Source organism: Trachurus trachurus, assembly GCF_905171665.1.
Source record: "Trachurus trachurus genome assembly, chromosome: 24".
Classification (NCBI taxonomy): Eukaryota; Metazoa; Chordata; class Actinopteri; order Carangiformes; family Carangidae; genus Trachurus; species Trachurus trachurus.
This window is the reverse complement of record NC_139910.1, coordinates 7,730,349-7,752,737: the sequence shown is the minus strand read 5'-3', so window position 1 is coordinate 7,752,737 and position 22,389 is coordinate 7,730,349. Positions and strand designations below refer to the sequence as shown.

Below are 22,389 nucleotides of genomic sequence, written 5' to 3'. Positions count from 1 at the left end.
TATTCTAGCTAAGCGGTGAAAATGTCAAGGTCTGACCTCGACGACATAGATAGGATGAATCTTAAGTGCTTTTTTTGTGTGCTGAAGGTTTATCCACAATTGTGCCTTTCATGTTTGATCATTGTACATTTGCAGTGTTGACATTTGCAGCATCAGCTCTTTAACTAGCCTGGTGACATTGTATAAACAATATTTTTGCAATATTTTTATAGTCAAGCAAGTTTTGAGCTGCTAGACACAAAAATGGCCACCAGGAAAAAACTGCTTCTCCTTATTTTCACATTACTCTTGTGTGCATCTAAACTGCCTTTAAAGGGGAACTATGCAAGTCTGGTCACTTTTTTGCCTTTTTAGTCTTTACGGAGCTCCCCCTACACTTTCAGAGTGCATATTTTCACTGTTGTAAAAACTCACAGCTAACCCTTTTTTCAACATAGCCGGCGAGAAGGAAATGGAGCAATGTCTAACAAGAGATTACGGATTACCGGGTGTGTTTTAGGCCACTGTTTGTCGTAGTGCTGTAAAGCAGCAGTCCATTCTTCTCGCAAGATGCACACCGGGTCGGAGGCAATGGTCTTGCAAGGTTGGTTTTCGGCCAAGAGACAGTAGGTGGAAGTCAAAGAGCCTCCATTCTCCCCCCACAAGTCATTTAACCATCACATCAAAAAAAAAAAAAAAATCTTGCATAGTTCCTCTTTAATCCCAGAGTAAATGAGGCGAAATTAAGTTCCTAATGCAGTTCCCCCAAAACAAATGTTCCTCTCAAACAGTGCAGCTGAGTTTTATGGCAGGCTGAGCTGAGCACATCAGTCTGAAGTCTGAAGATCAAGTCCATGAGAAACAGAAACAGATCACAACAAAGCAGGAAGCTCAGTGCATAATGTGACTGTCTTACTTCCTTTGAATCACTTTTGTCCCTGTTTGAATGTATTTCATGGAGGTGGTGCTTTGAAAACTGTTTCCACTTGGCCCAGATCTTTTTCTTTTTTCTTTTTTTTTACTCATGCACAAACAGTTAAATAATTCACACTTTAATCACAAGTCAATATCATCAGCAGCCCTCTTTAGGCTAATGGATCAAGGTCTACTAGACTTTCTGTTAGGCACTGAATTGATAAAGACTCACACAAAACCTATTAAGTCAGCAGCTTGATTGATAGATGCACAGCGGGGAGTACACAAGCACATTTTCTCATTGGCTGTTTATTTTGCCAAGATTTTTTTTTCATACCTCTGGACCCACAACCTTAAGTTTCCTGAAAACATGTTTGTGTAAAAGTTCTTCCTGTGTTGGAGGAAGAGCAGGTGACTCGTTGCATTCAAGAGGTTAAATGTAGGCTATTGACAAATTATTACCAATAATACCCGTCTGTCTCTCTTCCTTACAGATGATGAGCAGTCGTTTTTTCCCCCACGACGTCATCGCCACCGATGCTGTTCTCAGTCTGGATGAAGACTCGGTTCTATCGACCAATGAGGTGAGTCGCTGACAGTTTATCAAGCGGTTGGCGCGACGCTGGCGTCTTTGCAAGCTGGTGAACTGAGACGCTGATTCTTTATCTACACAGTGAGGTGAGACGGCCTCACTCTAGAGACCATGGGGGGTAGTCAGGGGGCACCAAACACCGTTATCAAACATCTGGATTAGTATCTAAATGATTTAATTACTCACTAAACAGCTTAAGTGAAGAATCCACTTCACCATTGGCTGCCTGCTTAAAGGCAAAGAGTTGATGTTGGTTATTGAAGTGAAATGAGTGTCTATTAGCTAAACTGTCATTGTTTTTCCATGTGATACATGTAGTTTAAATGATTAAAATAAATAATAGTGCCGCATTAATCCGTTTAAGATTTAAAACACCGGATTTTCTAATCAGCAACACTTGAATTTTCTGGGTCACTGTCACTGGCAGCTTATTAGCTGCAGCTATAGCGAGCTAACTAAGCTGAGTTGAGTTATTGAAGTGAAATGAGCGTTGGTTACCTACAGTAAACCGTCTTTGTTTTCCCATGTGATAGCCCACATAAATGATTAAAATAAATATTAGTGCGGCATTAATCTGTTTAAGATTTAAAACACCTGATTTTCTAATCAGCACTTGAATTTTCTGGGTCACTGGCAGTTTATTAGCTGCAGCTAGCTAGCTAACTAAGCTAATGTCAGCTCCATGAATCGGTTGAAAATCTTGAGTTTGTTCTTGATGGCTTCATACTTGAACTTAAAAAAACTAAACCAACATGTTGTTGTATTATAAGTTAGGGCTGAGTGATGGTTTGTTTCGCATCTATACGTTTTTTCTTTATTGCACAGCTCTGTAGGCTTCTTTATAGAGAAACTTAATTTGATTTAATTTAATTTAGTGAAGTGAATGTTTTGTACAGATTTATTTATATTTTACTTTATAAGAAAAAAGTGCTTTGATGCCTCGCTAAAAAAATCCTACATGAATGAATTTATATACATCTGGCTGCACAACAGTCTGTGAAGAAATTCAAGGCTCCTCTGCAGGACTCAAGCCAGTGGAAATGTTTTTATAACCAGCTCCAGTCTGCATGGTTTTATGTCAGCCGGTGGCAAAAGGTGGTGATGTCTTAACACAGTATTGATCCTCGCTGAAATGAGGCAGTCAGTCCACGCACAGTCATGAATACCATTCATTACAAATGAATTGCCTCAATAAACCAAAACTGTGCGATGGCCACTGAGCTATAGGTGAAAAAATGTGCTTTGCCTTTAAGGGTCAATTCCAAATGCATCAGATGAAATTAGACTAAGTAGGATGAGGAGAAAGTCTGGCATAGCACCAGAGTCAGACATCAGAGCCCAACCAAAACAAAGGCTTCCGATTACAGACATCATTATCGCCGAGGCTCGGTGATTCAGTGTGTAGAGACGACGCTCCAAGCCCAGTCTTAATTAAATTACTGTGCAGTGTGTGGTGTTGGGATGGATCTAGTTAAGATCACATTCTCTCAATTTAACATGAAAAAGATGAGAAAAGAAAAAAAAAAGTGGTTCAGGAGAAAAATAAAACAAAAAAAGGAGCGGAAAACATCTGAAAAAGTTAAATAGATGACAGAAGAAACAGCAGAAAAGAAAAAAAAAGAAAATATGGCAGGCGAAAAAGAAGAAACACAAACAAAAGGAGAGAAAAGCAGCAGAAACGTCAAGGCTACAAGAAGGAAGGAGTGGAGAGCAGAGAGGCTTATTGAAAAGGGTATAATGAAAAACTAAGTGCTTTCATGCAGTGAGGAGTTTTACGAGAGCCATTACCCCTGTGTCTGTATCATTACACTGTCAAAACACAGGGTACCTGTTTGATTAAAATCTCACTCGTTACTTAAGAGAGAGGATCTGAAGCACCCGGGTGGTTTGTTGCTCCGACACACTGTTTCAGAACAAATTACAAATCAGTGGTTTGTCTACAGGGTTGTCAGGGGAGGGAATGATGCTTCTATTTCCCTCCTTTTTCATAATCAATACCTTGACATGTTAGCGCAGGCAGCAGCGGAGCTCGCAGACTCCTAAAAACCACTGAAACACAGAAATAACAAAGAGAAAAAGATGTTTTTTTAATGCACACATGTTTCTGGTGTTTGTCTGTGTGGGTAATTTCAGTCTTGTTTTTAGTTCAATCTTCATTATGTTTGATCAAAATGTTGCTCTGTTCAAAACCTAATACACTACTTTTTGCACAGTTTTGTTTCCATTCATCACATTTTATTATTGTTATTTTTACCTACTACCTACATAGAATAATTATGTGAAATTGAATAGAAAATAATGCTTTTGATTTCATTATATATTCCATACAACAATATTTGTTGTGCAAGTTCTTCAGAAAACATAACACTTCAATTAAATAATGGTAAATTAGATATTCAACAATTAGTCCTCACACACAGCAGTGTATATTTTAATAATATATACATGGTTTCCCATAAAGCTGGAATAGAATTTTTTTTTTTAACCTCTTCTCATGAAATGATTGTGACAATGTGATTTATTCTTGATAAAGTCAAAACTTTATTGATCAACCTCTTCCAAACATATCACTGCGTAAATTAAACCATGATCAACCTTTATAATTAGAAAAAGTAGGAACGTGTCTGAAAACAAATTTACTCCAACTTTATGGTTAACAGTGTATAAAGGACAAAAAGAGCAAAATACTACAAGTACTGAAAATGTAACGCAGCTAAAAAAAGGAGTGCATGTTGGAATTACTTGTGACACAGAATTGTTGCATTTTTAAAGCAGATATCAGTGGAATGTTTTTGTTAATATAAGTCCTAAATAGTCCTATTTTCCGTCAGCAATCACTTACATGAAGTATTTCAGCCTAAACACGAGTCTCTCCGTCACTCTGCTCTGCTGTAACCCGAGGAGAAAATTTTCCTTGTGGGATACAAGTGTTATCCAATGAGGAGAGAGAACGGCATGAAGGGCTGTGTGTGCAGCCAAGGGATGCGCGTGAATGTGGTGACGTAGCACGAGGACCAATTGATGCCTGACAAGGGCGGGGGCTGCTAACTCATGGTGCGTTCAAAGAAACTCGTACTTTGTGTTTTTCCTTCCTGTGAAGTCATACCAGTTCGATCTGGTACGAGTTCACGGGTCGGAAGTTACGAGTGGCCGTTATAGGGAACTTTCACAGACAACAGGATGGTAAAAACACAAGCTACGGGTTACCTGGAACGCTACCAAGTCGTAGTTGTGACTTGAAGCTGTAACTTACGGTTTCAAAAGCCTGCCTTGAACGCAGCATTAGCCGAAACGGCCGTGAAGCTGATATCTGCTTTAACAGATGTATTGCACTTGCCCAACAATATCTTTGTTTCTACCTACAGTATATCAATAAAGATCATCAATGCAAACTACAGTATAAACCCACGGGTGCAGGAACACTTTGGACGTGATGGTCAAGAAAAGACATACAGAGTCTTTAGTGTCCTTTCAAAGTGACTTCTACTGTTAATTTAGATTCAGCCATTTATATAACTTCTCTGAAGAGAACACATTATCTTTCTACTTATGGTCTGTTCAAGTCATATTCTGGCTGAGAATAGTTCATATATTGCCGGTGATAAGCTTTAATATCCATCCCTTCACAGCATTACCAAGGTGACTGTACTACTTTTTTTTATCCTGCTTTAGTTTATACATTTAAAATGACTGAAATGTAAAATGCTGGATACATATGTGCGATATATATCCACCATTTGTGCGTCTTAATTCGGTGCAGTGATGAGGAGCAGCTCATGTGTGATGCTGAATTAAGAGTCGTTAGGAGCTACAGCGACCGCTTGTCACTGGACAAAAGTAAAAAGATTGCGATCCATAATGGATTGTGAGTCCAATGAGCCCGAGAGATCCAATATATCTTTAAACTCGGAGATGTTTTATTGATCAGAGCGAGTCAATGTTCACCTTTTCTACCCTAATGGGATCACAATTACACTTTATGGCACTAGAATTTGTGGCACAGCAATACGAGCAGCTAAACTTTTATGGGGCGACGCTGCTTGTGTGTGTTTTTTCTTTTTCTTTTTTTGAAATGAGACGAAGAGGAAGATGTCACAGAGAGAGAGAAAGACCATAAAGAAGGAGTGGAGGGAACCTTTCGCTGTGCTCACAACCCTGTCGCTCTAATTGCCCTTTTAACACGGCGAGGGGATTTATTGAAAGCAGATGAAACATGTCAAGTGAGTGAAAATGTGCAAGAGCGAACATTACTGTACACATTTATTATTAGGACTGTTTCATATTCCAACACTTCAGCGGAAGAACGGCTGTGCCCAATTTTTATAATTACATTGTTTCGGCTCATTAAACGTATGGTTATTCCACGAGGAGAGATTAGAGAGGGGGAGAACGACTGGAAAAGAAAGAAAAGAAAAAAAAAACCTGACAAAGCTTTTGTCTCTCATTGGGCGGCCAAGCGTGCCGCTGCGTTATGCCCTTTGGAAGACATTTTCAATATGGTGGATATGGAAATAGTGCTCCAGCAGCGACGGCACGATCGCGATCCTCTTCTCATTTAAAGGAGCAGCGGTGTAAAGTCAGCGGGTCCAGGCTCTTCTTAAAGACATTGTTGCTTTAATCAGCACGCAGGGTTTTCACTGAGCACATAAAACATCCGTCAGCGCCAACATGAAGCCATAGAAGAGATAATGATATTACCTAAATGGCCTCTGTTACATACTGTACCTGCTTTTACTTTAGGGCCACAATGTGTTACGATGAAAGTCTCTCCTCAACAATGAACAGCTTTATGTTAAAGGGATACTTCACCCAAAATCAATTTTCTACTCACCGTCATGCCAAGGAAGGGTTTGGAGAACTTTCAGAGTCATCAAAACGCTTTAGGAGTTCCAGGGGGGGTCCGGCTGGCAACAGATTTTCATATAATGGCCGCGGATAGAGTTCACTTTTGAATCGTCCAAAACACACACTATTAAACATCCAGATACCTCCATACTGCTCGTCCATACTGACCCAAGTGTCCTGAAGCCGCCACATGAGAAAGTTGTTCATCAAAAATGTATTTGATCTCTGTTTTTAGTCTTGTTGTAGCAGTAGCTCCCAGTGGCTCTATTGATGTTTGTGCACATGCGCGAGATTTGCTGCGAGGTGTTCATTCGTCGCTGTAAACCATTAGATGTATGATGTTACAGTACATAAATATTATGTAAATAAATGTCGAGGTCCCAACCTTTATTGATATCAGCTGATGGACAGACATGTTGGACCTGAGCCATGCATAAGGAGGTGTTGAGGCTCATCATTGGTCCAGAGATACTGAAGAGATGCATCATGATGCATGTATGTTCTGTCAGAGCATCAGCCGAAGTCAATATGATTTACTGCGTCTCAAAATCTGGAGCCTGACGTGTTTATTATGTGTTTTATGGACTCAATTTGAACTTTAATATGATTTTGAACATGTGAATGATGATGAGTTACAATATCAAAGCAGTGGTTTTATATCACTCTCTGGAAAACAAAGGGAAAAAAAGACATGTTATATTATATACGCATGTCTGAGTACAAGAACGACCTAAGTATGCTTGGACGTCCAGTGGTGGCCAGTGCCGTGATCGCTGTTTGATTCCCACCTGTGCTGATCTGTACATTCCCTCAGTCTCTCTCCACTATCCTGTCAATTAAAGGCAAAAAAATAAATAAATAAACTAGTTATAAACTCTTCACAGATCCTTTAGTCGAGAGTAGTCTTATTGTAAAGTGGTAGGTAGCCATATGTGTAAAAAATATTATGAATAAACTAAACTAAATAAAATTAAGTAGAAATTAAACACAAGGTCAATCAAAGATCTAAAAAAAAAAGTCTTTCATTTGTGAAAATCTACAGCAGACGTCGTGCATCACACTAAAGTCACATGTGCACCAACAGTATTTTTAGCTGTAAAACAGGATTTCTGCTGTTTCAGCATGTGAAGTTTCACACCTGGTCCTCTGTGCTGCCCCGTCAGGCTCAAACACATTTCTACATGTGGAGTTCAGTCTTTCCTGTTTTACACAGTGTGACATTTAAAATGATTTCTGAGCATCATTTCACAAGCTTTAAATCATACATTCTACTTTTCTTTATTAAACCGAGCTGAGGGTCAAGTCCTGGACTAACGAGGATTTTATAACAGTTAAGAAAAAGTACAATCTTCCCACTCATGCAGCACATGCAGCCTGAAAATATAGATTATAATGTGAAATACACAGACACACACACTGAGGGGTTTTGGTGTGACCTGCTTGGATGTATGAGTTGCAGCGGTCGACCATTTTCCCGCGGCGTAGTGTAGTGTTGCTTTCCAACACTGTTATTTTCTAAAGTTTCATAAAAGAAGCCATAAGCAATCAGTGAAAGAAACTCTGTGGAGAGTTGACAGCACATATTTTTGGGAGGTTGACAGCTATAGACAGGAGAGAGTTCTCTTTCTAAGCGTTGGAGACCTGAGAGAGCGCTTTAAGAGTGGTGTAATGACGCACCACTGAGAGAACCTGGTGAGAGGAGCTGTAATTCAAAAAGATGCTGCAAACCCTGCAATAGCCGCTCGTAATCGCACTGTAGACCTCACGCCCCAGCTGGGTGTCCAGGCCCACGCTGAGGCTGTTGGTAAAACATCATCAAAGCCGCAGCACTCCAAAAAAAAAGAAGAAAACTGCTGGATACAAACTCAGTTTAAGACATATTTTCCTCACTTTTATCACCGTGGAATCAGATGGAAGTCGACAGTGAATGCACCGCGGTGGCGCCGTCGCTTCACAGGGAGCAGAATGAAAGAAAGAAAAAAAGATAGATTGAAAACACAACTTTTCAAAACGCATTTGAAAAAGACCTAGACGCTGCAGGAGGAAGTGTGTGTTTGTTGTTTGGTGTTGTCAAGTGCGGTGTAACTCCTGCTCATCTCATGACATTGGACATGTTAAACCCAAATGTCAGGAGAGATTTGTAACAGATCTATTGGACGGATTGACCCCTCAGCACCTCGGATCAATTTTGGCCTAGCAGGATCTATTAGTATGTATTACACACACCGTGGAGGGGGGGGGGGGGGGGGGGGGGGGGTGCACTGATGGAAAAACATACTCGAGTAAAAGTACTGTTACTCCAAATAAATTGTACTTAAGTAAAAGTAAATGCACAAAAAGTTAGTAAAAATGCATATTTAGCAAGAAGAGAGATACAAAACTATGCATCTGCATTATTATAAGCATTGGTTGGTCCATTGCATACACACTACAGTTGAGTTTTTATTTAAAAAAAAAAACAGTTTCAAAGAGTTGGGAATTCAACAGTAAGATCATTTTGTAGGATTTATTTCTGTTCATGTTCAGTCATAACTTCATCATTCATATGACTTTTGGTTTTACTCTGCCGTCATTCCCACTGTAAATATTGGAAAGTAAAATCATTGTGAGAGAAAATGCTGATTTTTAAAAATAAAAGTACAAATACATGCAAGTAACTGCTGTACTGTAACAGTATACTCACATACGGAAATCTCTGTAATCTTTAACCCCAAACTTAACCATCACAACTTGATGTCTAACCTAAACCTAAACTTAAACTTAAACCTAAACTTAGCTCCAACGCTGAGACCAAGTCAGACTCAGATTCAGACTTTATTGTCCATTGAACTAAAAAAGAAAAAAGAAAAAAAGTGGAAAACTCCAGTCTTCATATTGACCTTGTCAGAGAGTCCTTAATCTGGTAGGAAAGTACTTTTTGGTGTTTTTGCTATGTCAAATGTAGAAGTTACACACACACATACACAGAACCACACACGTTGTCTTAGGCCGTTGGAGATTTAAATTAATTTCAGCTGACTAACCCCGACCGCACCGCCACAACCTCAACCACTGACCCAGAATATCAGCTTCCTCCCAGTTGGACCAGTCGTCCCCATTTAACTCATCTTAAGTCTAAAATGTGTCCACATAAGTAGCCTATGAGACGCACACACACACACACACACACACACACACACACACACACACACACACACACACACACACACACACACACACACACACACACACACACACTCAAAGACACACATTCCACATTATAAAGAGCCTTTTAATCTCTGAAGGCAAAATTATATTTGCATGATATCATTAATCCTTTCAGCACAGCTGTGGAGACATCTGACACATCTCACATCCAGTATAAACACACACACACACACACACTGCTAACACATCCGTTCATCAGGGGTTACACTGAGAATGGCAGCTCCAACCTTTCTCTCGGCTTAGCGCCGGTGCTTTACGGTAATTGCTCATGCGATTCATGACAGAAGCCGCGAGGTATCGCTAAAGAACATCCACTTTCAGAGCCTCCCCTCCCCAGCTCCTCTCTCTGCCTCCTCTATTCTGGTAATTAATTTTCTCCCTTGGCTCCTGAGACGTTGCATGTGTGTGCATGTGTGTGTGTGTGTGTGTGTGTGTGTGTGTTACCAAGTATGTGCTGATCCCCATTCTCTGGTGTGTCTGCCTGCACCGTACGTACGTCTCGCTGGTGTTTTTGAATGCAAAAGAGGATCTTTCTCAGGTAGCTCCGGCTCCTTCAAGGTCACCGGGCTCTCCAGTCAACTCCACATGAAATCCCTTCCTTATGAGGGAGCAGGGAGCCTTCCAGGCATACAGAGCAAGACAGACACACACACGGGTGTGTAACATCCTGTAGCCACCAGACAGACAGATGTGCGGCTCCAGAGGTGACGACCACCCTCTCAGCACATGAATGTATTAGAGAATAATAAGCTGTGGGATCGGTGTCACTTCAGTTCACCGCCACCGCCGCCGCCGCTGCTGCTGCTGCCTGAGAAGCTGAGCGTCTAGAAGTGTGACGAAATTCATTATAGAAAAACTTGACATGTTGGAGTTGATGTCGACACAGATGAGTCTGCTCCGGGAAGTTTGAAAGGCTGCAGTCGTGATGGCTCAAGTTTGTTGCAAATAAGTTGGTTGACAGGAAACTTTTGATTTTTTCATCTCATGAGCAAAGCTGAACTAAAAGCAGAGTCTGTCGCTATGGCAGCACCTGAAGATACCGAATTAAAATACTATTAAAAGGCTTTTAAACATGTGCTCAACTATGAACTCAGTTCAGATGATGTTTTGGCTCCGTGTCTAAAGTAAATGAAGAGAAAAGTAACTTCAAACTGAATTTTTGACACCAATTAAGAAAAAAAAAAGTTTTTATAACACTTCCTACTTGTTTTACACTCATTTCAGCAAACATGTCTTATCATGAGTGTGTGTTGGAGGATTCAGGGTTTCAGGATCACTTAACTGCAAACTACATCTGCATCGGTTTGCCTTATCAGCCAACATCTGTAAAAACAATAACCTGCCTTAATCTGATTTTTTTTTTTAATTATTGTTATTATCACAGATTAACACAGCAGGCATCACTCTTGTGAATTAGGCTACAGTTACTTTCGTTAAATATTTGTCATATCTAAACACACTGTTTTTGAAAGATGTTGTGATGTTAAATAATTTGCTGAAAACAAAAAACTGGAGCGTTGCATTTTCCATGTTGTAGTTGCTGTGATTCAGCAGCAGTGTGCACAAATAATAATAATAATTCTTTATTTCTATAGCCCTTTTCATAGCACAGAGTCACTAAGTGCTTCACAAACTGTTTAAAAGACACAGAATACAAGCAGAAGCAGAGAAAAAGCAAAACAAAACACCAAACATATGTATGACAGTGAAACATAACAATTAAATGACCTGCACTTCAAATGGCTGTCAAAACAGGTACGTTTTTTGCTGCACCTTGAAGATATTTGCCGTGGCATGAGACTCTAGGACACAAACAAAAAAGGGGAACAGCAATAAAACTAATATAATAAAGAATAAAAGAAGGATGTAATGGGCCAGTAACAAAAACATGCATTTACTTATTCTGAGACAATTTGATAAGTTTTAAAATGGGCAGTTGGTGAGGAGACCCACAGATCTTGACCTGTTTCGATCTCACCTGATCAAGACGGAGGAGGAAAAAAATAAAAAATAAAAAGCAGAACTGAGACGTCAGGCTGTTGCTGTTAACGGTCGGAGGAGAAGCTGTTTATATAGACGCCTGAATAATATGTGATTTGACTGTGACTTTTCAGGTGGAAGGAAAATGCCATTTAAAATGTCTGTGTCAGGTTGTGAAGAGGCAGAGAGCCTGTTGTTAAGAAGATGTCCTTGTTGGCTAAATGTCATTCCATAGCATTTCTGAATATGTTGTTATTTTTCCTCTTGTTTACCTCCTGTGTTTAATAAGCTGTTTAGATTCTCAGTGTATATCCCTCTTCCCCCCCTCCTCTGGTCTTTATTTCCTCTATATTTATTTTCTCTTCTCTCTCCCTCAGGTGGACTTTGCCTTCATTGTGTGGCAGAGTTTCCCGGAGCGTATCGTAGGTTATCCGGCGAGGAGCCACTACTGGGACAGCTCCAGGTCCCGCTGGGGCTACACGTCCAAGTGGACCAACGACTACTCCATGGTCCTGACGGGAGCAGCTTTCTACCACAGGTACGGCTGGAGGAGGTGCTCATGGTGCTCACGGCCCGGGCCGCTTCGCTGATGATGGAGAATTTTGCTTTTCAATTTCACACATCGTTCATTCAAATGATTAACAATGAGGAGGCGGTAATTACAATGTAAGATGTTTTCAGAGACTTCCTGTGAAGTCAGGTGAAACTCACTGAACACAGAAACACCGGCGCCTTGTTATCAAAGATGCTATTTTATTCTTTCACATACACACCAATAAATTCTTATTAATACCCAGTAGTTAGGAGATTGTATATATATAAATCTTTCCCTTGCAATCACTGTTTGAGAAACTCCACAAAACTAAGTAATATGATATTGTGATTTCAGGCTTATATAGCAGCTGTTGACAAGTAGTTTAGTTTAGTTTAGTTAAGTTTAGTTTCACACAGAACACAGCAGATGCAGTACAAAAGTATTTCAGATATACATCATTATACAAATACAATTCATGTGTCACATCATATTGACTCATTTTTAAATAAATGTTCAGTCGTTCAAAAGAGTCTTTTGTTATAAATGTAACAGATGATACCAATAAAGTGAGGAAGTGACTTGTGATGTGAAGTAGTTTAATGCTCCAGTAGTTTTTCATAGTTGAAATTTACTGACATTTTAAAATAAATTTCTTCTCTGCTATGAGAATTTATCATGACCATAAACTCTAGAAGCAGTTATTGTACACAGAGACTAAAGCTATTCCTTCAGCTTTCTGTGGTATTTTCTTATAATTGACTTAATTGAGTGGCATTTTCTCTGGCATGTCATTTTTTTATTATTATTATTTTTTTTTTTATGTTTCATATCATATTTAAATTGACAGTTTTATTCGTAAACCAATTTAACCAAACCAGATTTTTCCTGTTTCCTGTCACTGTGTAACTGAATAGAATGAGTATTTAAAGACGTTTAATGCCGTTATATGAAAATGTTGTACAAGAATCAATTTTATCTAAATTGATAATGTGCGCTGAAGTCAAATTCTCTGTGCACTTTTTTGTGTTGTGCTCTTTAGTCAGAACATCCTACAGTATCAGGTCGATCTGCTCAGCTTCAAAGAAACACTTCTTCCTCCTCCAGCAGATACAAACACATTAGTAAAAGTCGTCTCTCACCAGTCACATTTTATCCTTCACCGAGGTAATAGAACAGGAAATGAGATAATACGATCTTTCTCCACCTCTGTGTTATCTCATAAAACGATTGTCAAAAACATGAAGCTGGCACCAAAAGGAGAAAAAAAAGATAAATAAATAAATAAAACTAAAAAAAAAAAAAAAAAACTAAAGTATTAGGCAGAGCGGTAAATTGAACAGAGACGAGTGTTGCTCTCTGAAGGGAGTTGAAGCATCTTGTCGTGCAGATAAACAGCTCTTCGCTCATTGTTCTATTGTTAGGACGCTGCACACAACTCTTTAGTCCCTTTGTTATTTAGAAACTGAAATGCCAACGCAAGGAAAGAATAAATGAGTCAGAGTGTGAGAGGGGAAGGTGGAAAGTGTGTGTGTGTATTATGTGTGTGTGAGGGACGTTGCACCGTGGCAGGGAGGCAACAGCGTTGACAGTGATCTAGTGCTCCCATGGTGCCGAGGGAGCAGCACAGAGCCCATACAGAGTAGAACAGAGTAGAACACAATAGAAGTAAAGTGCTATTTAAAAAACTGAATATCCTCACCTGCCCTTTCTTTCTTTCTTTCTTTCTTTCTTTCTTTCTTTCTTTCTTTCTTTCTTTCTTTCTTTCTTTCTTTCTTTCTTTCTTTCTTTCTTTCTTTCTTTCTGTGTGTGTGTGTGTGTGTCAGATATTACCACTACCTGTTCACCCACCACGTCCCGTCCAGCCTGCTGGCCATGGTGGACCGCATGGCTAACTGCGAGGACATCCTGATGAACTTCCTGGTTTCGGCCGTTACCAAGCAACCGCCAATCAAAGTGACGCAGAAGAAGCAGTACAAGGAAACCATGATGAGCCAGGTAGGCCCTGGACTGTCGGTTACAGTCCTTCTAATGAGGTAATCAAGTGTTTAGATTAAGAAATGATATGATCATGGTTTTAGGTTTAGTTTTATATTTGAAAATAGTGCCAAAGTAGTTTGTTATTTATTATTTAGCTTCACACAAAATGCTTAAAACAGAAAATAATTATATGACCACCATTCAGTATTTGGTTTGACCACCTTTTTGCCTTTAGATCAGCACCAGCTCTTCCTGATAATTGGGCTGAAATATCATTAAAGGAGACATATTCTGCCCCTTTTCCACAAATTAAAATAGTTCCCAGGTGTCTTAAAGACATGTATGTGACATGATTTGGTAAAAATACCCCAAGGATCAAACTTCACAGCTCTTTTCATCCACTCAAAGCAGCCCTGTTCAGAACAGCTGGTTTTCAGCGCCTGTCCCTTTAAATGCAAATGAACTCCTTGTACAGGTACTGGTGACATCATTGTCAGACAACCAAAGGAACAGCTCGTAAAACCGCATGGATTTCAACCTAGGGAGTCTAAATTACACATTTTGGGGGCCGGAAGACAAGACAAACACAATATATATTAGAGAGCCTTCAAAAATGTATATTTCCATTATACTGCATGTCCCCTTTAATATCACAGTATGGTCCGGTGGTTAATGTCCAAATCACGTTGCATCAGCATAAAACGTGTCTGAGCATTTTTGCACCATGAGCATTTTAGTGCTACAGCAAAAAGCTGACCAATGAATCACATTGTCCATAAACGTGAAGGAACGTGTTTGTTTGGTATAAGAGTCAACAAAGATCACAGCTCCTTTTTTTTTTTTTTTACATCGATATATCTAAAGAATGATGCTCATATTTGATCCAAACACTTGAAGTGCCTGAAATCTGTTGTACAGAACTGTTTATACTGTGAATATCCACAGGTTGGACTCTTTTTTGTCTTTCTGGTTCATAATGTCTTGTCATAAAATCAGTCCAGTTGCAAGTGACATCTAAAACTATGGTGTTGTTGCACTTTCAGATCAGTGAAAGCAGCAGTGGAATAATTTATAATAATAATAATTTATATTATCACAAGTTTTTGTGACGGTCTAATATCAAAGAATTAGAGAGTGATCAACATTGAAGAAGAAAAACCCACTAAAGACGTCACAAAACTCAGTCAGCTGTCGTCCTGAATCACATCTCAAGGCGCCACGTGAAGCCGTTCGTCATCTATGCATTACATACGTTTGCTCTTTGATTATAATTTGCGCTTAAATGGAGTGAATCTGCAGCGACTGAAGTGGTAATTACGCGACAAGTGGCTCTCAGGCCTCCTGATAATCCCTCTCTTTAAGGTTCCCCCGGGGAGTTAATGCCTCTGAACAAACATGTTTCATGCTGTTTGGTCCCCGTCAAACATTTACAGAGCTTTAGAGTTTTCAGAATTTGTGTCGAGTTCATCCAGGATTACCAGCCGATGCTTCTTCTTCTTCTTCTTCTTCTTCTTCTTCTTCTTCTTCTTCTTCTTCTTCTTCTTCTTCTTCTTCTTCTTCTTCCATAGATATATACACGTAGATGCCGCATTCAGGCTTGTCAGGCGCGTCAACATGGCCGCCATCTTGGGCAGGGCTTTCTGACCATAGACATATATACATCTGACAAGTAGTCAGACCCGGTCAGACCCTCGTAGAACAAATTTCAGTATACGTATGCATATGGGTGTGTGTCTGAGTATGTGTAAGTGTATGTATGATTTTTTTTTTAAATATATAAAGATATATGTCTGACATTTATAATAAACCCAACAGCTTGAAAATCGGTTGAAAATTCAGTGAGTCATGGTGATTTTAATGGTTGATAGACCTCTGCCTCTGTTGACTAATGGAGTAAGTTGACACGGCTTCGCCCTGCCCAAGATGGCAGCCGCATTGACGCAATAGACAGCAGCATCAGAGGCAGCATCTACGTTTATATATCTATATTCTGCTTCTGCTTCTTCCTCTTCTCCTCCAGATGTTATCAGGATATTCTTCTTAGGTACCAGACACAAACAAATGATCAAACATGTTGCTTCACCTTTTCGACACAGTGGTTGTACAGTGGTTTTAAATGTACTGGAGATATAAAAGATGAATTCTCCGACTCCCCGTTTTATATAAATAGAAAAGAAGATGAGCTTCACTGTTGGAGCAGCTTTAGGCAGCACAAGGCCCTGACCTTCTCTCCAGGAGATCCCTGTATGTGAATGCTGTGCGTGTGTGTGTTGAAATGTGTGTGTTAAAGTGTGTGTGTGTTTCTTGTGGCCAGCCCGGTGTCAGGTCCTGATTGATGGTCTGACCACAGGCAGGACGATGACTCGGCAGTATGGACTCAGTGATTAATGTCTTAATTGTGAAGGCAGCATGGCAAACCAAGATTTACTCCCTCCCTCCTCCCTTCTTTCCTTCCTTACCTCACCCGTTCTCTCTCTCTCTTTCTTTATTTCTGTATTTTTTTCTCTCCTCCTCCTCCTCCTCCTCCTCCTACCCCCTGATTTGTTACCTCGCTCCGAGCAGCAGCCGATCGGCCTTTAACACGGAGCGGGAACCTTTGAGAAACTTTGACAAGTGAAATAAAGTTTTGATGAAGCAATGCAAGTCGTGACTTAAATTTATATTTATATATTGTTATGATTCAAGAGCAGAGATGTTTCATTCAAAGCCCCGACTACTTCCTTTCTTTTTCTGTAGTTTCATTATTCCCCCTGACCCCTGTGCCCCTCCCCCAGCCCCCCCGCTGCTGCCTCCTGCAGCACACAGGATGAATCTCCACCGACTCCACCACACCCCCATGCGACAGTACATCTGCTGCCCTCCACCTCGCCCTCATGCGGCCCCCCTCCCCGAACTCTCCAATTCATCTCCCAGCAGCCACCTGGGGGCCTTGCCCTCGTCCCCTTGCCCCCTCACCCCCTTGTCCCCCCCACCACCACCACCACCATCTCCAGATAACCAGGTGAGGACACAGAGCAGCAGGAGATGATGGTGCTCCGATGGCTTTTGAAGAAGATTTGAACAACACGACCGGCTGCATGTTGTTGTTACTCTGACTCACTGGAAAGATACGATTTTTTCCCCTTTGCTCTCAACCAGAGAGGTGTTTTTTGTTGTTGTTTTTGTTTTTGAAGCGTCCAGCAGCATCAGGCGCGGAGGAAAACTCATAAAGATGCAGATGGATCCCCTGATGTTCCACTGGATGAAGTACTGCCCCTGTATCAGGTGCACCGGTCTCACTTTATCAGTCTGACTTATTGTGTTGTGCCAGGTGGAGCAGTTAAAGCTAAATGTCAGTACAACAAAGCTGCTCGTAAAAAATCTCACCAAGGACTCGCTTCCTAAAAAAAAAAAAGAAAAAAGAAAAGGCTGTGACATGAAAACCGTGAAAATGTGGAATCAGCTGCAGCCGGAGGGAAGTTCAGACCGACCTGCTGGAAGCCGGGAGCCTCGATCCAGATATGAAAGGCTCAGATAATGAGATAGACCCCAATGTTTGTCATATGAGTCTGTTCTGTTTCATTATTCAGAAAATAAAGTACAAGCCCTTTTTTTCTGTCAGATGTTTCTGCCATGCAGCGGAAAACAAGACCCCTCCCCCGCTGGATTTATCCACTGAGGCTGCGGCTTCATTTCAAGCCAAACTCCACAACAGATATATCAAAATAAAGTGGACAACCTGTCATTGTACAAGCTGCATGGCTAACACCAGACCGTGCATTTCTGAGGAAGGAGTATTCACCTGCGACTTCCAAGAGGCGTGGCCAATGGACATAGATCAAAATAAACAGACCTCAGACCAATCAGAGCAACGATTCAGACAAACGAAACAGCATATTTCTGGAGAATGATGCTATCTTTTGTTTGCTTTTTAGTGAACAAGCAACTTTACAGTCTCTCAAAATCAAAGCGACAGCCAAATCGAACAACAGCTGCATGTGAAAAAACGTGCTTCTCCGTCACAGTGTGCAAAGGTTTTTTAGGTAAAAATACATGTTCTTGATTGGTTCCCCAGTTTTCAGGGAATTGGAAGTCGGCCTCAACAGACGGATCTGCGAAGTGAAATGAGATCTGTGGCAGGTTGGACCGGGTTCACCTCAGGCCGGTCACTGTAGCTGCATGTTTCTTTCCTTCTTCATCAGGATCCCCATTAGCACCAGCAACAGCATCGGCTTTTCTTCCTGGGGTTCTTCATCGGCCTATTCCTCCTGTGGCATATGCTCCATTTCCTCCTCCATTTAAAACAGCCCCATTTTAATGTGGTTTCATTTAGTAAGAGAGAGAAAAACGGATTGGAAAGTACAGTCCAAGAGGGTAGAAAATGCATCTTATCATTACTGTTTTAGATTTTTTTTTTTTTTTTACTGTTTTTTTCACTACTGTAAAATTACAGAGATTAACCTGAAAGGTATCTGATTTTTTATGTTTTTTTGACATAATATTTATGTTATTTTACAGTATAATGGGCATTTGTCAACTATAATATACTGTAGTTTAATTAATTCTGTAAAAATCTACTCTGTATTTTTACAGTTATTGTACGTAGTTCTGTGATACAGTTATTTACTGTAAGGGTGTCCGTCTGGAAACTTTGCTGCCAGTGCTTTCACCATGTTTTTTTTTACAGTGTATATAATATATCAGTTTGATAACATCCTTTAATCTAATGTTTCTCTGTAGTTTCATTATGTCCATTATCATCTAAAAACAATAAGTGTTGCAAAAAGGAAAAGTCTGGGCACACCCACTCCCAGTTTAGTACAGTAATGTTTATGTTTTTGAGTGTACAGCTACAGATCAGTTTGTTATTTTGGATAAACAGGCGCTCAGATATAGATAGGGTATAGTGTAGTTAGGAGCCAAAATGGAGGAAACGTTTGACAACACGTGAGCGAGACTTCATCCATGTGTCTGAGCTGGAGTGTCAACAGCTACACCCTCAGTGGGGGGTGTTGAGGGTGTTGGGGGTGTTTGGGGGTGTGGAGGAGTTTCCCACAGAGTGAACCAGCTGCTCGGGTCAGGACGGCTCTGTCAGGACGCTGAACCAGGACTCTGGAGCAGGTGGTGAAAACAAATAGCGAGGAACGTGTTTTACAATGAGCAGCACTTCCTGTCCGTGTCCTGACAAGCTGTCGACGGCCAGGAGGAGCTTCACCGGGAAGCGGCCCCCCCGTCAGGCTGACGTCAGGACGGACGCCTTCACTCCAGCGGCGCCTGGGGAGGAGGAGGAGGAACGTCTCCCTGCCTCGTTAGTGGCTGATGTGTAGGCACATGTCACAGTATATGCAAAAGTTTTTCAGACGACAAGTCCACAAGGAGTTTGGACAAATAGTCTGTCAATAAGGAAGAAGAAAACACACTTTAAAGGTCCAGTGTGTAAAATGAGGGGAAAACAGTGACATCTAGCATTCAGATTATGTTATTGATCTATTAAATAATTCTATCGTCTATTTATGAACGTGAAACTCTTGAAACATGCTCTCTGGTTGGCTGCATTTTCCATTCCGTACAAACATGGCGGTGCAAGATGGCGACACTGTCCAAGCAAGACCCTGTATGTATATATAAAAGAAGAGATTTTATTTTATAGCGATTATACACTTACATATACAAATATATTCACTGGTAGTAGATTTTGCCAATAAACCTTTACAAATATTTCACACTGTCCCTTTAACTAATATTTACTTTTTTTCTGTTGGTATTTTTTAAGTGTTCACTATTTTAAATGTTTTAACACTTTATCTCTATACTATTTACCATCGGACAGCCCTTTTGTGTTTATTACCATATTATAAGTACTGTATATATATTACCTACAATATTAATCACCTAATTGAACATGGGGATATGGTCGCTCCAAATGTAGTGGCTGTTTGATGACATGATAACAGGGTAAAAAAAAAATCTAAATAAAGCATTTGCATCAACTGATATTATCTATTTTTCTTTGTGCATGGTTTTTATGAGGGTAAAATATGTCACTCAGCTCCTTTGCTGCTTCTCCAACCCACAGCGCTCTAATCTGAATCTGCTGCCACTGTAAATAAAAGTTGACCTTTTTATGGTTTTATGGGTTTTGATATACGGTATTATGACACGCTCGGTTAAATAACCTTTTTAATGTTTTGTTGCTGTTGTTGCACCGTTTGCATTAATGTCAGCATCCTCTTGTTATTACTTTATCACCTGCTCGGTTGATTGTTACCTCTCCCTCTCTCTTTCTCTCTCTCTCTAAACCGAGGGCTCCAAGGCGTCTCGGTGGGCCGACCCGGACCACTTCGCCCAGCGTCAGACCTGCATGAACGCCTTCAGCCGCTGGTTGGGTTTCATGCCGCTGGTGCACTCCCAGATGAGGCTGGACCCCGTGCTGTTCAGGGACCAGGTTTCCATCCTGAGGAAGAAATACAGGGACATCGAGAGGCTGTGAAGGACAAAGACCAAAAGAAAAAGAAAAGAAAAAAACACCACCAACCAGGACACAGAGAGAGAAAGAGACAGTAAGAGATCGTTAATCGTTGTGTGAACATGTGTGAGACTATAAAGGAAAAGACACACACACACATACATGCACCGGACGTAAAAATGATGAAGCGCGGAAGGGAACAAAAGGGAATAAACTGCATTTCTATGGAGAAAATAATGAAAACAAAACCTTGACTGAGTGTGTGTGGACAGTACACATCAATATGAATGCATGGAGAGACACATGCAGCAAAGACCTGGACACATTCGAGGCGATCCTGAGTAACGTGTTGCATGGTTTCGACAAAAAGACGGACGAGGACCTGAAAATATAACGTCTGTGAATTCAAAAGAAAAAAATATATATAAGAGATCTGTTTATGGTGGATATGGGGCCTGTTGGCGGTGTAGAGGAGTATACAGTCTATTGTTGGCTCAAGAGATTTATGGTTTATAGGTCGTATTCATGAAGTCCAGAGTCAAAGGAAGCGGTTGTGTGTGTACAGAACAGACTGCTTTTTGGACAAAAAAGGACAAACTGCTTTAGTTTCTGGTTCGGGGGCCTATTGACAGCTGCTTCCTCCAAAAACAGACACAGACAATGGCACAAACATGCCTCTTGTATACTATTGTAGATTTTCAGCTGCAGTTCCTGTCTGTATGAAGCAAATGAAAAAATAAATAAAGTTATGTAATGTGATAAGACACGAGGCCAAGTCTCAACTCAACCCTGTGTCTTCCTTGTACTCTGCCGTCTTGTTTCTCCTGCTTCCAGTTTGGATTTTTTAAATTTTATTTATTTTCCTGCCGTGGTGTTTTTCTTTGTTGTTTTCATCATTTCAATGATCAAAGAATCAAATCAGTGCCATTTTTTTGTCTCGCTGCATCGGTTCCTCTGTGTAAACACTGACTCCTCTCACGGCGAGGCTAAACACAGATGAAGACGGTCGAGTTGAGCGTTTGAAGTCTGCTGAGGTTTTTTTACAGGGTTCAATGGTGGTGATTAGAAATCAAAGGAAAGATGAGATACTATAAACAAGAGTCTTTTTTTTAAGTGGATTAAAATAAAACTGGAATCTTTTAAGTGCAGCCCAACTGTCAAACTGCCCCACACAGATAAACCTCCAGCGGTGAATATAGATCTGTGTCTATCAGTGTATTTCAGTTCTTAATGCTGATTGCAATGACTCATTTCTTAATATTCACAAAGCAGCAGTGGATGGAAACATAGAAAGTGGTTATAGCCCCACCTACTTGACGTTTCCAGCTCAAACTTGATTATGTTATGACTTCTGCAAATCGCTAGTAAACAGGTCCGACCAGCTCGTTTTAATTTTTATTCTTTTTTTATTTATTTATTTTTATTTAAGTGTCATACAGAAGTTGCAACACATCACAAATAAGAAGTGACGCCCAGGTGAAAACTGATTCCTAACAGTGGTTTTTTTTTAACCAATTTTATCAAAAAGAAAATTACAATACACATTTCAGTATTTTTCAGTTCTTATGTTTTCTTTTAGATGTATTTTGGGGCATTTTTGCTTTTATTTTGTTGTGAAAGCTTGATGAGGAAGTGAGGAAGGAGTCAGATTCAAACCCATGGCTGATGTGGTTAAGACCTGGTCCATGTGGTACAAACTCCACCAGGTGAGTCACTGAGTTTTATTATTTCAAACATATTAGATCTTGGTTTCAAAAATGCTGCATGCTCATTGGTTCATTGACACTAGGGAGATATAGTCATTTTTCTACTAGTACTGAAATCTGGTATTTGAGGATAAGAGATGTTTTTGATCCTTGACGGGATCAGAAAATCTAAATTTCAGAAGTTCCAGCTGCTACACAATATTTTTTT

The 22,389-nt window shown here is 40.3% G+C and overlaps 1 protein-coding gene across 3 annotated transcripts in view; it reads left to right on the top strand.

The window, feature by feature from the left end:
- The window catches only part of LOC311007906 (exostosin-1), a gene marked incomplete at both ends in the record, with an annotated part of 283,911 nt that extends 263,412 nt beyond the window's left edge, over positions 1-20,499 (top strand). For all 3 annotated transcript variants that reach the window (XM_084001313.1, XM_084001312.1, XM_084001311.1), the window contains 4 exons: positions 1,389-1,478; positions 11,896-12,056; positions 13,877-14,048; positions 20,314-20,499. In XM_084001313.1, coding sequence (XP_083857439.1) covers positions 1,389-1,478; positions 11,896-12,056; positions 13,877-14,048; positions 20,314-20,499 — 609 coding nt within the window. The remainder of the gene's footprint in view (positions 1-1,388; positions 1,479-11,895; positions 12,057-13,876; positions 14,049-20,313) is intronic.
- Between the last annotated feature and the right edge of the window lie 1,890 nt (positions 20,500-22,389).